Source organism: Rhinoraja longicauda, chromosome 15 (genome assembly GCF_053455715.1).
Source record: "Rhinoraja longicauda isolate Sanriku21f chromosome 15, sRhiLon1.1, whole genome shotgun sequence".
Lineage (NCBI taxonomy): Eukaryota > Metazoa > Chordata > Chondrichthyes > Rajiformes > Arhynchobatidae > Rhinoraja > Rhinoraja longicauda.
In genome coordinates this window covers 31,618,898-31,633,561 of record NC_135967.1, presented here as the reverse complement: position 1 = coordinate 31,633,561, position 14,664 = coordinate 31,618,898, and the positions used below count along the sequence as shown (strand labels likewise).

The following is a 14,664-nucleotide window of genomic DNA, read 5'->3' as shown; positions in this document are numbered from 1 at the left end:
ATTTTATGCAGACACAAGGAACTGTCGATGCTGGAATCTTGAGCAAAAAACAAAAGGCTGAAGGAACTTAAACGGGTCGGGCAGCGTCTGTAGAGGGAATGTCAGACGATGCTTTGGGCTGGGACCCTTTTTCAGACTGATGGAGTTGGGGTGAGAAAGCTGGCAAAAGAGAGGTTTGAGTGGGGCAAAATCTGGCAAGTAAGAGGTGGATACTGTTGAGGGGAGAAACAATTCAATCAGACAAGGGAAGAAGATGAGGTGTAAAATGTAAAGCCGGTGGAAGGAATTTGGATGGAAGGGGATGATTAGGGGAGAGAGGCTAGGGAGAGGGGAATAGGGGGGATTAAGGGAAAAATGGGACTTGGAGATGGGAAATTAGTATATGGAGGAGGAGAAAGTTGGGTTTGTTGAGAAGGAGTAGGGATGGGGATGGCTATTACTTGAAATTGGAGAATTCAGTCTTTGACCTCTATCGCCAGAGTGAGGCCACATGCAAAGTGGAGCAACAGCACCCCATATTCTGCTTGGAACCCAATGTTGGGAACATTGAATTATTCAATTTCAAATAATACCCTCCTTCCCCCACCGCCCTCTTTCCCTTGCTCCCACATCCACCCCAATGTGCATGCATTTCTCCCACTATCTTAAACACCCTGCTCCTTCACTTCTGGCCTCTGTGACCCATCTGCCATTTGCCCTTCTCATCTACATCTACCTATCACCTGCCATACATTTCCCACCTCCACCTCATTTTCTGGAATGTCATCTGTCCATTCCCTCCACAGATGCTGCCTGACCCATTGAATGCTCCAGACTTTTGTTTCCCACTCAAGGAATGTTATGCTTTCTGCGCAGAGCTGTTCAGTACGAATGCTACCTAGCCCTAGCTTTTTTTTTTCATTCATTCAGGCTTTATTCCTATTAATGATGGTCATTAACAAGGTTGTAATGAGTCATCTTGCTCCACGTCATAGTGTGTGGTGAAAGCTAAATTTGCAGCGGACTTTGCCAGGAGCTTCCCTGATTTTGGCTCAGTTTTCAAGTAACCATTTTAATTTTGGCTTTAAGGAGAAAAATGATATCCTGTTACACTTTCTGCCCTTGATCTTCCATGTGGTGGCAGCCACAGACTTGAGAGATGTTACCAAAAAATGGTAGCAAAGTTTCATAATCATTGTACAGAAACGGATATTTAAACCAGCTTAGGGATGGATTGTAAGTGGGTACTGTGCTCCAGGTAGTAATGGAGCTGAATTACATACAGAGAAGTGCTGATGTTTCATCATTAAAAAAAAGGAACAATACGCAGACAATATGTAAAGAATAACGTCAATGCTGAGTAATAGATATAGCAGTGGTTATTGATCTACTTCCATGTTACCTCTAAGCTTGAAACAAGGCTGGAAATATCAGATGGAAAGTCAATGATTTCTGTGAGAATGGAAGATAAGAGTTTTATTGATATCCATTGACAGGTAAACACCGCAATACAAGAGAACAAACTGAAAGAGGAATGTGATGAGCTGGTGGACATTATCAGACAAAGGAAGCAGATCATTGCAGTGAAAATAAAAGAAGGAAAGGTAAGCTTTTGTCTGTGTAAATAGCCCAAATAAATGTGCCAAAGATCAAGCTATTAGTATTCAGGCTATTTATTTCTGCGGTTGAAAACAACATGCTTCAAATCAGCACATGGTTTCCGTGTAGCAAGTGGTGCAAAATCTACTCGGGATAAATTTGAGCATTCGGCTGAAGTGTGCAAGAAAGAATTTTGGCTTTGTTCTTTACTCCAAACTTTTAGAATAACTGTTGAATGACAGGCCTCCTCATACATCGTTATTAAGAAAGCTACGCATCAAAATTACGACCTTGTCACATATCTATTCCACTATTTCTATGTAAACAATTGTTAGTTCTTACTCCAAAGTTATATCCATTAAACCAAATTTCCTGACCTAACTAATCTTCTGAGTTTTAAGCTATCATTAAATATTTTGGGTATGGATCCACGGTTAATTTAGCATAGAGTAGGGATCAAATCTGGCACTTTTATTGCATCCACACATTGAGGGAGGTTTTTAACTTCCCTACTGATAGAGATAGGATGGACATCATTATTTTTAAGGATGTGAGCAGTGACTTACAATTCCACCATCATCCTGGGCTTGGCAGCATTTCTTTAATCGGAAGTTACAAACAGCATAGAAACAGTTCATTTAACCCATTGAGTCCACGCCAAACCTCAAGCATCCATTTCCACTGATCCTACAGCAATGCCATTTTATTCTCACGTATTCCCTCATCAATTAACCCAGATTGTCTTGCTCACCTACACATGAGCAACAATTTACATGGCTAATTAATCTACCCGTCCACATCTTTGAATTATGGAACGAAACCGGAGCACCAAGTGGAAGCCCACAAGGTCGCGTGCAAACCCCACTCAGGCAGAACTGAATTGGGTCACTGGAGGTTTTAAGCAGCAGCTCTTCCAGCAACCATTGTGCCCACTGTGTATTTGAAATATAAGGATATAATTTTCTGTTTCCAAACACCAAAACCTAATTGGCATCTTTCTACTGAACTAACTATTGGAACATGTGATCTTGGTTTATTCCAGTCTCGAGTGTACAGATTTCAAACTACCAGTAGGAATTTAACATGCTGAACTGCAGTTTTCATTTCTACAATAATCAATAGTTATCCCATAGTGAAGGGGTTGTTTAATGCAACACTGAAGCAATTGCTTCAACAATAGTGTTTAAAATGAACATTTGACTTGCTGAACCATTCCCCTGAGCCCAAGAATCAATCACTGAAGAACATTAACCACTGCTGACACACCCCGAAAAGACAATAATTTAAGAACTATTAGATTTGAAGTTTGTCACTGCAGTGAACTCAGACAATAAGATCATAACTTTCCATGGGGTTGTTCAGCAGTCCGTGTCATTCTGTGGCTAGGTCAGCTGCTTAGTCCTTTTTAATTGCAATTCTTTATTATAGGAAATTAATCCTACCGATTATTTGTAAAATTATTCTGGAGGATAATCCACTAGATTATTTTTTTCCTCCAAAATTGCTCGTTCTTTGCTAGCACTGCTTAACTTCCAAAGCTTTTGTTTTCATATGAAATCCAGAGAGATTGCTGACAAATGGATTGACAGAAGTAGGGGGGGTCGTAATATACACTACTTAGAAATGTCAATTCTGACAGAATTCCTTTAAAACACCTCTTCCAAGTGTAGAAACATCAAGACTAATTGTACTGACTTTTAACCTAATGTATTATTTGATCTATGGTAGAACCCATGATTTTTTATTTCCCATTTCAATCATCAGACAGAACTTTCAATGACCCATTGATTTCCAATCCAAACATTTTAATTACTACAAAATTTGAACATGCAGAATTTGAATTCATGCTTCTGTGGTTTTATGACAAATGGACTTTCAACATAAGCAATCAGAATATGAATACAGCGCTGTGTGGCTTCTTCAGAAGCAGGTTATTTGTCTTGATGAATGACTCAGTCTGTTTGACTTTTAAACCTTGTATTTATTTTCCTTCTATCTGATCCCCTTCAAGGTTATGAAGTTGAGAAAACTAGCACAGCAAATAGCAAACTGCCGGCAGTGCTTGGAGCGGTCAGGGTCTCTCATCAGTCAAGCGGAACAAAGCCTCAAGGAAAACGATCATGCGCGTTTCTTGCAAACAGCAAAAAATGTAACAGAAAGGTGAGCCGGACTTTACTGGAAACATTGGATGTAGTTCATGTTTAGTTTAGGTTTGTTTAGAGGTACAGCGTGTAAACAGGCCCTTCGGCCCACCGTGTCCACGCCGCCAGCGATACCCGTACACGAGCACAATCCTACACTCTAGGGATAATTTACATTTATTTTTTACCAAAATCAATTAACCTACAAACCTGTGCGTCTTTGGAGTGTGGGAGGAAACAGGAGCACCCGGAGAAAACCCAGGCATTCAAGGGAAGAATGTACAAACTCCATACAGACAGCATCCGTAGGCAGGATTGAACCCGGGTCTCTGGCGCTGTAAGGCAGCAACTCTACCTCTGCGCCGCTGCGCAGCCCTTCACCGATGTAAGATGGAGTGAAAATAGTAAACAAGAAAAAGCAACTCTCCATAGTTAGTACAAAGGATAATTTATCTCACTAGTTTTCCCATTTCCTTTCCTGAAGATTGGATAGCTAGATTACAGATACACAAGGATCACCAATATGTGACCCACATATCCACTTAAGTATCAGCTTAAATAGAGAGTATCAGTAGGCTAAATTCTCCTTGGGGTGCATTAACATGGAATCTTAACGTTGCACTAACTTTCCCCAAATCAACTAAATATATTCAGAAGAAACCCTTGCTCAGAATTTACCTACTTCAGCTGAAGAGTGTCGGTGTCGATCACAACATTTATAATCCGATCCCAAATTAGGCCAGTTTATTCTGCTCAGGTCAAAGATTGATCCGATCCTCAGGCAGTGACTACATTTGGCTTAGATCCCTACTTAGCAATGTAGAGCCAGTGAGCTGTTGGTAGAATTCCAAACAAGATTGATCTTGAAGAACTCAATTAATGACAATATAAACTAACTCATGATTCTGCAGAAGGTTGCAGAATGGAATGTGGAATGGAATTCAGAATCTGAAGTAACCTTTTTGGGACTTCATAATAATCAACTGATGATTATTATATTTGGAAAGATAAGCATTTAACAGATGAGAGAACATGAACAGCAACATAATCAATAATTCTTCTACAGCAAAAGTAAATGCCATGCTATTATAACAAGTTTATCAATGATCCCTTTATTTTTTGTTCATTCCTTCCCACTGGTTGAGATTTTGTTTCACAAGTGTCAGGGGGCCAATAATATAATTCTTCAGCTGATTCTTCTCTTTTTGAAAAACTAGGAGAGTGCATGCAACCCAAGGTGTTGTCTTTTTTGAATACGGTTTGCCTTTTCTGAACATTGTCAAAACTGCAATATTTAGATCAAGAGTTAAAGGTGGCGGAGTGGCGTGATCACGCATGTAATCTTTCTCATTACCTAAGCCTTGGCACTGAAACTTACCACTAAATCTTATCACCATTTAAAGTTCACATTTAGTTTTGGGGAGTGACTACCTCAAAATACTCAAATTACACAGGGAAGGTAACAGAGGTTCAATATTGGGATTTCAATGATCCTTACCACAAAGCCAGGCAAGGTGGTGTAGCAGTCGAGTATCTGGCTTACAGTGCCAGAGACCGAGGTTTGATCATGACCATGGGTGCTATGTGTACAGGGTTTATACGCTTTTCCTGTGACCACGTGGGTTTTCTCCGGGTTCTCTATTTTCCTCTCACATCCCAAAGACATCCAGGTTTGCATGTTAATTGGCTTCTATAAATTGCCCCTAATGTGTAGGATAGTACGGGTGATCGTGGTCGGTGTGGACGGTGGGCCGAAGGGCCTGTTTCTATGCTGTATCTCTAAATAAAGCTAAGTTGAGCAATTTCAGGAGAGGTATCACTAGCATTAGTCTTAATTTTTAATACCAGTGGCACAGCCCAGAGAAATAGTGGGTCCTATCATTGGGAGTGAGATTACTTTGATGAAAAACACAGAACTCACTTGTACTATGATAGCAGCATTCTCCATCGAGTCATCAATAAACCCCACACATTAAACTGCAAGGTAAAATGGTTATAGAAATGTATTGCATTACAAGGCACTCCACATCAAGTGTACTGCAGTATCAATACCAACTGCAGTAAAGAATGTTTATAGTGGACCGTTCCAAGAGTTGAAGATATCCTTAATAGAATCAGCAGTCGAAATGCCCATTTAAAAATGTGAATCTTTGTTTTTTCCCGAGAAAGTTGAACAGTCCATATTTAGACAATAGACAATAGACAATGGGTGCAGGAGTAGGCCATTCAGCCCTTCGAGCCAGCACCGCCATTCAATGCGATCATGGCTGATCCCTCTCAATCAGTACCCCGTTCCTGCCTTCTCCCCATACCCCCTCACTCCGCTATCCTTAAGAGCTCTATCCAGCTCTCTCTTGAAAGCATTCAACGAACTGGCCTCCACTGCCCTCTGAGGCAGAGAATTCCACACCTTCACCACTCTCTTTGGGATAAATTGATCCTGCAACCTCTGCATTATTCCCAGGAATACCTGCCATTGCTGTTCTACCGTCTTCCCTGCTAGGGCCTCCTTCCAGTCAATTTTGGCCAGCTCCTGCCTCATGCCTCTGTAATCCCCTTTGCTATACTGTAATACTGACACTTCAGATTTTCCCTTCTGCCTTTCCATTTGCAGAGTAAAACTTATCATGTTGTGATCACTGCCTCCTAATGGCTCTTTTACCTCTAGTCCCCTTATCAGATCAGGATCATTACACAACACTAAATCCAGAATTGCCTTCTCCCTGGTAGGCTCCAGTACAAGCTGTTCTAAGAATCCATCTCGAAGGCACTCTACAAACTCTCTTTCCTGGGGTCCATTTCCAACCTGATTTTCCCAGTCTACCTGCATGTTGAAATCTCCCATAACCACCGTAGCATTACATTTGTGACACGCCAATTTTATCTCCTGATTCAACTTGCACCCTATGTCGAGGCTATTGTTTGGGGGCCTATAGATAACTCCCATTAGGGTCTTTTTACCCTTACAATTCCTAATTTCTATCCATACTGATTCAACATCTCCTGATTCTATGTCACCCCTTGCAAGGGAATGAATATCATTCCTTACCAGCAGAGCAACCCCACCCCCTCTGCCCACCTGTCTGTCTTTTCTATACGTTGTGTACCCCTGAATATTCAGTTCCCAGCCCTGGTCCTCTTGTAGCCATGTCTCAGTGATCCCTACAACATCATACTTGCCCATGACTAACTGAGCCTCAAGCTCATCCACTTTATTTTTTATACTACGCGCATTTAAGTACAACACTTTAACTTCTGTATTTACCTCCCCTCTCACATCGGTCACAAATGGCCCTGCCCTTAATCTCTTTTCCCCTCTAGAACTTCGGTTCCCATTCTTCCGAGAGTCTTCTGCAATATCTCCTGTATTCCCTTTAACCTCATCTTCATATTCACAATTTGTTAACCCCTCCCCCCCACTACTTAGTTTAAATCACAGGTGTCGCACTAGCAAACCTGCCTGCCAGAATGTTTGTCCCCCTGCTGTTAAGATGTAACCCGTCCCTTTTGTACAAGTCACCCCTAGCCCAGAAGAGATCCCAGTGGTCCAGAAATCTAAATCTCTGCTCTCTGCACCAGCCCCTCAGCCATAAATTCATACCCTCTATCTCTCTGTTCCTGGCCTCACCAGCACGAGGTACCGGTAGCAGTCCAGAGATAACCACCTTCAACGTCCTACTTCTCAGTCTTTTTCCTAACTCTCTAAACTCCTGCTGTAATACCTCCTTCCTCTTCCGCCCGACGTCATTCGTGCCCACGTGCACAACGACTTCAGGTTGATCGCCTTCCCTCACTAGGATTTTCTGAAGCCGGTCCATGATGTGCTGAACCCTGGCACCAGGGAGGCAACAGACCATCCTCAAGTCCCTCCTGCTGCCACAGAATCTTCTGTCCGTCCCTCGGACGATGGAGTCACCCACCACTACGGCTCTTCCTGACTTCGGTCTCCCCTGTCGAGTATCCTTGCCAACAGGTCCGCCACTCGGACTGGAAACGTCTTCTGCCCCGACAGTTCCCAAGAGGGTATACCTATTTGCAATAGGCACAGCCACTGGGGTCTCCTGTAGTCCACATCCACTCCCCCCTGAAACAGTCTCCCACCTTCGCTCGACCTGGACCCTTGGCGTGACAGCCTCACAATAGGTCCTGTCGAGGAAACTCTCGCATTCCCAGATGGCCCTGAGGTCATCCAACTGCCTCTCCACCTCCACCACACGTTCATTCAGGAGCTGCACCTGGACACAGTTCTTGCAGGTGTAGCTCCCAGAAGCTCCAGCGACATCCCTATCTTCCCTATTTGACTAAATTAAGTAGACAGCAGCTCAATAACTTAGGGATTGTGCTATGTGCTGCAGCAGTGATAATGCCTAGAGCACAGAGCTTCACTGAACACAGAGTAAACTGGATTTTTCTATTGCTTATGCATGTAAGCAGCTCAGGAGAATTGACTTCAAAGATCTCCAAATATACTTGCATTCTCAGCACTCAATGCTGATTAAATTCCTTATTGGAGGGAATTATACCGCAGCTGATGATTTTATGCCATATTCTGTAACAAAAAAAGTTGTCTAGTGCAAGGGAAGGACTTCAAATGATTGAATTTAATACCTCCAGTATGCAATGCACCAATTACAGTATCTAGTGTGTAATTGGGTTATTTTGCCTTTTGCCTGTGCATTTATTCAAAACATTTTACAATAAAGTAGCTTTTCATCACACTAGTGTTAATTTCTACTCTGCTTCTAGTTTCTGGTTTATCATGGGATAAACAAGAATGTATGGGATTATTATGTATGGGATTATAAATATTTTATAAACCTCAATGTGAACATTATGACTTCCTCAGAGAAACACAAGTACTGGTGCTCCATTATAAGATCTGTCCCATTGAAAATGGTGTCTGCCAATATTTCAGATTCACAGAGACAGTGTCTTGCTGTGCTAATTAATTCCCACATAGGTCTTGTAGGTGGTACAAGTTTGATACTGCTGTTTTCCAAAATAAGTCAATGTCCACAAGAGATGGAAAAATAGCAAATAAAAATGTCACCAGTTCAAAGTGCATTGCTGTTGGTTAGTTTTCTCATTATTGTGAGAAGGACAAAAAGAACAGGCCCAAAAAATGTTATGTGTAGCAAAAAACTGCAGATGCTGGTTTAAATTGAAGGTAGACACAAAATGCTGGAGTAACTCAGCGGGACAGGCAGCATCTCTGGAGAGAAGGAATTTACTGATGTCAGGGGAGTGGGCGGGACAAAGATAGAATGTAGTCGGGGACAGTAGGGCTGGTGGGAGAACTGGGAAGGGGGAGGAGATAGAGAGGGAAAGCAAGGGCTATTTGAAGTTAGATAAGTCAATGTTCATACCGCTGGGGTGTAAACTACCCTTGCAAAATATGAGGTGCTGGAGGAACAATGTTATACTGTACAAAAACCAAAGTGCAGGAGGAACTCAGCAAGTCAAACATCTGTGGAGAGAAATGGATGGACAATGTTTCAAGTCGGGACTATTCTTCAGACTTGCTTCAGATTCCATCCTCTGCAGTCTTAAGCATCTCAAAAAAAATCGTGATTTGTAAGTGGTGCTTTTCATATTATAATTCTTCATCATATTTTGTGTGTTATTCTGTAGGGTTGCCATGGCAACGGCATCGTCTCAAGTTCTGATCCCAGATATTAATTTGAATGAAGCCTTTGAACATTTTACCCTGGATTTTACGAGAGAGAAAAAATTACTCGAAAGTCTTGACTATCTTACAGGTAATGTTATTAAAAGAACAAAACATTGACAAAACTTTACTTTGTGGTCTATTACCAATTAGTATATTACTAACATATTGAAAATATCCATCTTCCACTGACTCCACCTGATTGAGAGAGAATGACACAGTAGCATTGTACATCAATGAGATTTGTCCTTGTCATGTACAACATGCTCCAAATAATTACCTGAGCACTTCAGTATCCTTCATCATCTTTTACAAAAGCTTGCATGGTTCCATTCAATCGCACCCAAATAACATAAATCAGCTTGGATATATGCAACCACGCCTCATGTCATGGTGGATGGCTGCTTGTTCTACAAACTTCTTTGTCAAGCTTGGTCACTGTGCTCCTTCCTTTAGGCATTCACTCTTAAAATTCCTGAAATCCTGCGTAAAACCTCTGTTCTTGCAAATCCCGCTCTCCTAAGCCATTGGATGGCTTTACGGATAGATCAAATCCTTCATCAGTATAGTCACCACAAAAGACTTAATAATGTAAAAGATACTTAAGTTTGATACAGGAGAACAGGCATCACCAGTGTGAAGACTGTGAGTTGAGTTGCAATTGTACAATGAATCTTATATTGTCTACAGCTTGCTTTGACCTGGTAGGAAAGCATTGCAGAAATGATATGCAGGACTCAATCTGAAGCATTAATGTCAACGAGCCTTGATGTTATGTTAAATACTGCTGCTAACAAACTGATACCATCTAGGCACAACATCACTCTGTCATTAATGCACTCCTATACAATTATAATTCCCTCTGAGCCTCCAGGTGAAATGGGATGTAAATGGTTTATTTTCACTCCAGGGCTGAGAACTAGTGTAAACAGGGTCCCCTTTTGAATACCAATCATTTGCTAAGCCTGCTGAAATTCCACTTCAAGGGAGAGGTGACAGATTCATATTTCTACAGTGGACGCTAGCAAAGTGTTCAGAAGTTTACACCGCAGCCTTAATCACCTTTCAAATTCCACAAATGCTCAATGGGTGACTTCAGCTGTTTCTCCAGGAGGCTGATAGAAATGTGACAAGGGATTAGTGGAGAAGAACCCTTTATGGTGATAAATATGCATTACCCTTCCATCAATTTTCTAGGTCTCTGGAGGGGAGAGAAAAGTGCGGTAATGGGCTTCATCAATTTTGTGGGGCAGTAAACTAAATGTGAAAATAACTGCTTTAATGTGAGTAATTAAGCGACACAAATATACAGTGACAGGTGATAGATCACAGGAGTACAAATTTACACAGGAGGTCTTGTTCGAGAGGGGACATAAATCAGCCTCATCCGATCTGTCATAAAGCCTATAATTGTCAAAAGATAAAATATTATGAGAGGGGCATAGATAGGATAGACAGTCAGAACCTTTTTCCCGGGATGGAAAAAAATCAAATATTAGTGGACATAGCTTTAAAATGGAAGACGCAAAGTTCGAAGGAGATATGTGGGCAAGGTTATTTTACACATAGGGTGGTAAGTGCCTAGAGCATGCTGCCGGGGTGGTGGTGGAGGCAGACACGATAGTGGAGGCAGACATGATGGCAGACACAATAGATTTTTAGATAGGCAGATGGTTATGCAGGGAATGGAGGGATATGGGTTATGTGAAGGCAGATCAGAGTTGGTCTTGGTATCATGTTTGGCACAGACATTAAGGGCCAAAGGGCATGTTCTTGTGCTGTACTGTTCTAAGAAACACTACTCTCAATCAACCAGCATCTTTTGAATAAGACCATGGCTCCATGGCAATTTCCTTTCTGTTTTGGTCTGCTTAGGCTCTCAGGCCCTTCAGTATTGTTGATCACTAAGTTTTCCTCCCCACTGCACCTTTGCAACCTACCATGCACAATACCAATGTGTTTAATTTTTTGCTTTGTTGAGAGTTTTCCATTAAAACTGCCACTCCCATTTTCTCATTGCAGCCCCAAATCCTCCAAGCATTCGTGAAGAGCTTTGCACAGCATCGCACGATACTGTTACTGTTCATTGGACTTCTGAAGATGAATTCAGCGTCCTCTCCTATGAGCTTCAGTATACAATCTTCACAGGACAAGCAAACTTTATCAGTGAGTTCACAAAAAATGAAACAAGCATCGTAAACAAACATTTTTATATTGACACCAGAGAATCTGCAGTGCCAGTCCATTCTACAATGGTGAAGGCTGATGTGGGGACAGGGCCTTGCATGTAGATGACTAACATCAAAGGAGGAGGTTTGTGTTTATAAGCGATGGATTATTGGTGGTCATGAAAGACATGTTGCATGAAGCAACAGATAAATCTAATGCAGTGTGAACCACACACCTCCCATTTAGAAGCAAACATCTGAAAATCACACAATTATTAACATTTAATTAAGCACATATATCAAATGTTTACACTGCATCATGTATTGTCTTTCTGCTGACTGGTTAGCACGCAACAAAAAAGCTTTTCACTGTACCTCGGTGCATGTAACAATAAACTCAACTGAAACTGTTCCCCGCACTACCACTCCTCTCCATTCAAATGGATGGCCTGCCTTGCTGCAGGTTCTCTGGTATTGATGCTGGGAAACCATCACAACTTCATCTTGTGCTGCCAACTCCAATGTCAAAAGCACAATTGAGAAATTCCAAGTGAAAATCAGCCAGCCACTTCAGGCCTTCAGATTCACCTGGGTATCATGAATTTGGTGACATTTGTGCAAGGAAATGTTTTCCATGGGAAAATGACAGCATTTTCCTGCAAAGTCTGGTTCATCAGGCAGTCAATGTGACCTGTCATATGAATTTTCCTTAAAACCTCTATCAAACAAGAATATACAAGCTAATCTATTTCACAATATAATTGTTAAAACCCAAGTTAATACAATTCTTACACATCAGTTCTCAGCATAAATCACTCCTATTGTGAAATTGCTTTTTAGTGCCTAGTCTTGTACATCTTTGATGTCCTATGCTGAATTACAATTAAACTTTCCAGAATACTTAACAGTTGTAAAATACTGGAGAGCTATCTTTAGTAATTTTATGAAGTGAGCATTATTCTAATCACTGGAGAGTTGTTATTATGTAGAATTTTGCATGGAGATTTGAGATATCTTAAGAGGTCACTGCAGGGAAAATTATAAGCAATATGTGATTTACAATTTTGTTATTTTCACCTTAGCTCTATTTTACTGTTTCTGATCCCACACAAACTATGTACTGTGCAATTCCGGAGCCTGCCATTTTTTTTATTTTTAAAGTAATCCATGGCCTCTCTCAAGAGATGTTTTGATTCAAGACATGTTCCTGTTTTTCTTAACTCCATGGACAAATTCAAAGCATCATAGTGAGTGTGGGATGTTGTGATGTCTTAAGAGATTTCTGTCCATTTGTATTTTTCTTCAAGTCTTGCATTTTACATTGTGGTTAAAGGGTAGAGCTATAGCTACACAAAGCTGGAATGCTTATTCCCTCAAAAATATTTTAGACTAGATCATACCTGGAATTCTGACACACTGTCATGCGTGATGACTTGCCATGATTATTTTGCCTCCTATATCATAATCAGAAACTTCCTGCCCTTGCTGCCATTGCAGTATGTTTCAGACAAAATGTTCACAGCTTTGACCTTTACCTCGGGCTTCTTCCTGGTATTTTTAGATTTAGATTTAGAGATACAGCGTGGAAACAGGCCCGTCGGCCCACCGAGTCCGTGCCGCCCAGCGATCCCCGCACATTAACACTATCCTACACACACTAGGGACAATTTTTACATTTACCCAGTCAATTAACCTACACACCTGTACGTCTTTGGAGTGTGGGAGGAAACCGAAGATCTCGGAGAAAACACACGCAGGTCATGGGGAGAACGTACAAACTCTGTACAGACGGCGCCCGTAGTCAGGATCGAACCTGAGTCTCCGGCGCTGCATTCGCTGTAAGGCAGCAACTCTACCGCTGTGCCACCGTGCCGCCCTCTTCAGAGTGTTCCCGCAGCAGAGCCTGTCCATTGCTCACACTTGTATTAAATGAGAGTCTATTGCCACACTTGTCAAATGAAAACACTTGCATTACATTCCCTGATAGAAACATAGAAAATAGGTGCAGGAGGAGGCCATTCAGCCCTTCGAGCCAGCACCGCCATCCATTGTGATCATGGCTGATCATCCACAATCAGTAACCTGTACCCATATCCCTTGATTCCACCAGCCCCCAGAGCTCTATCTAACTCCCTCTTAAATTCATCCAGTGATTTGGCCTCCACTGCCCTCTGTGGCAGAGAATTCCACAAATTCACAACTCTCTGAGTGAAAAAGTTCCTTCTCACCTCAATTTTAAATGGCCTCCCCTTTATTCTAAGACGGTGGCCCCTGGTTCTGGACTCCCCCAACATTGGGAACATTTTTCCTGCATCTAGCTTGTCAAGTCCTTTTATACATTTATATGTCTCTATAAGATCCCCTCATCCTTCTAAACTCCAGTGAATACAAGCCTAGTCTTTTCAATCTTTCCTCATATGACAGTCCCGCCATCCCAGGGATCAATCTTGTGAACCTACGCTGCCCTGCCTCAATTACAAGAATGTCCTTCCTCAAATTAGGAGACCAAAACTGGACACAATACTCCAGATGTGGTCTTACCAGGGCCCTATAAAACTGCAGAAGAACCTCTTTACTCCTATACTGAAATCCTCTCGTTATGAAGGCCAACATGCCATTAGCTTTCTTCACTGCCTGCTGTACCTGCACGCCAACTTTCAGTGACTGGTGTACAAGGACACCCAGGTCTCACTGCACTTCCCCCTTACCTAACCTGACACCATTGAGATAATAATCTGCCTCCTTGCTTTTGCCGCCAAAGTGGATAACCTCACATTTATCTATATTATACTGCATCTGCCACGCATCTGCCCACTCACTCAACCTGTCCAGGTCACCCTGCAACCTCCTAAGATCCTCTTCACAGTTCGCACTGCCACCCAGCTTTGTGTCATCTGCAAACTTGCTAATATTACTTCTAATTCCTTCACCCAAATCATTAATATATATGGTAAACAATTGCGGCCCCAACACCGAGCCTTGCAACACTCCACTCGCCACTGCTTGCCATTCTGAAAAGGACCCCTTTACTCCTACTCTTTGCTTCCTGTCTGCCAACCAATTCTCTATCCATGTCAACACCCTACCCCCAATACCAAGTGCTCTAATT

At 41.9% G+C, this 14,664-nt stretch overlaps 1 protein-coding gene across 5 annotated transcripts in view; it reads left to right on the top strand.

The window, feature by feature from the left end:
* Window positions 1–14,664, top strand: part of mid2 (midline 2) — a 190,487-nt gene that overhangs the window by 153,735 nt on the left and 22,088 nt on the right. For all 5 annotated transcript variants that reach the window (XM_078412436.1, XM_078412438.1, XM_078412439.1 and 2 more), the window contains exons 4-7: window positions 1,476–1,583; window positions 3,590–3,738; window positions 9,351–9,478; window positions 11,410–11,553. In XM_078412436.1, coding sequence (XP_078268562.1) covers window positions 1,476–1,583; window positions 3,590–3,738; window positions 9,351–9,478; window positions 11,410–11,553 — 529 coding nt within the window. The remainder of the gene's footprint in view (window positions 1–1,475; window positions 1,584–3,589; window positions 3,739–9,350; window positions 9,479–11,409; window positions 11,554–14,664) is intronic.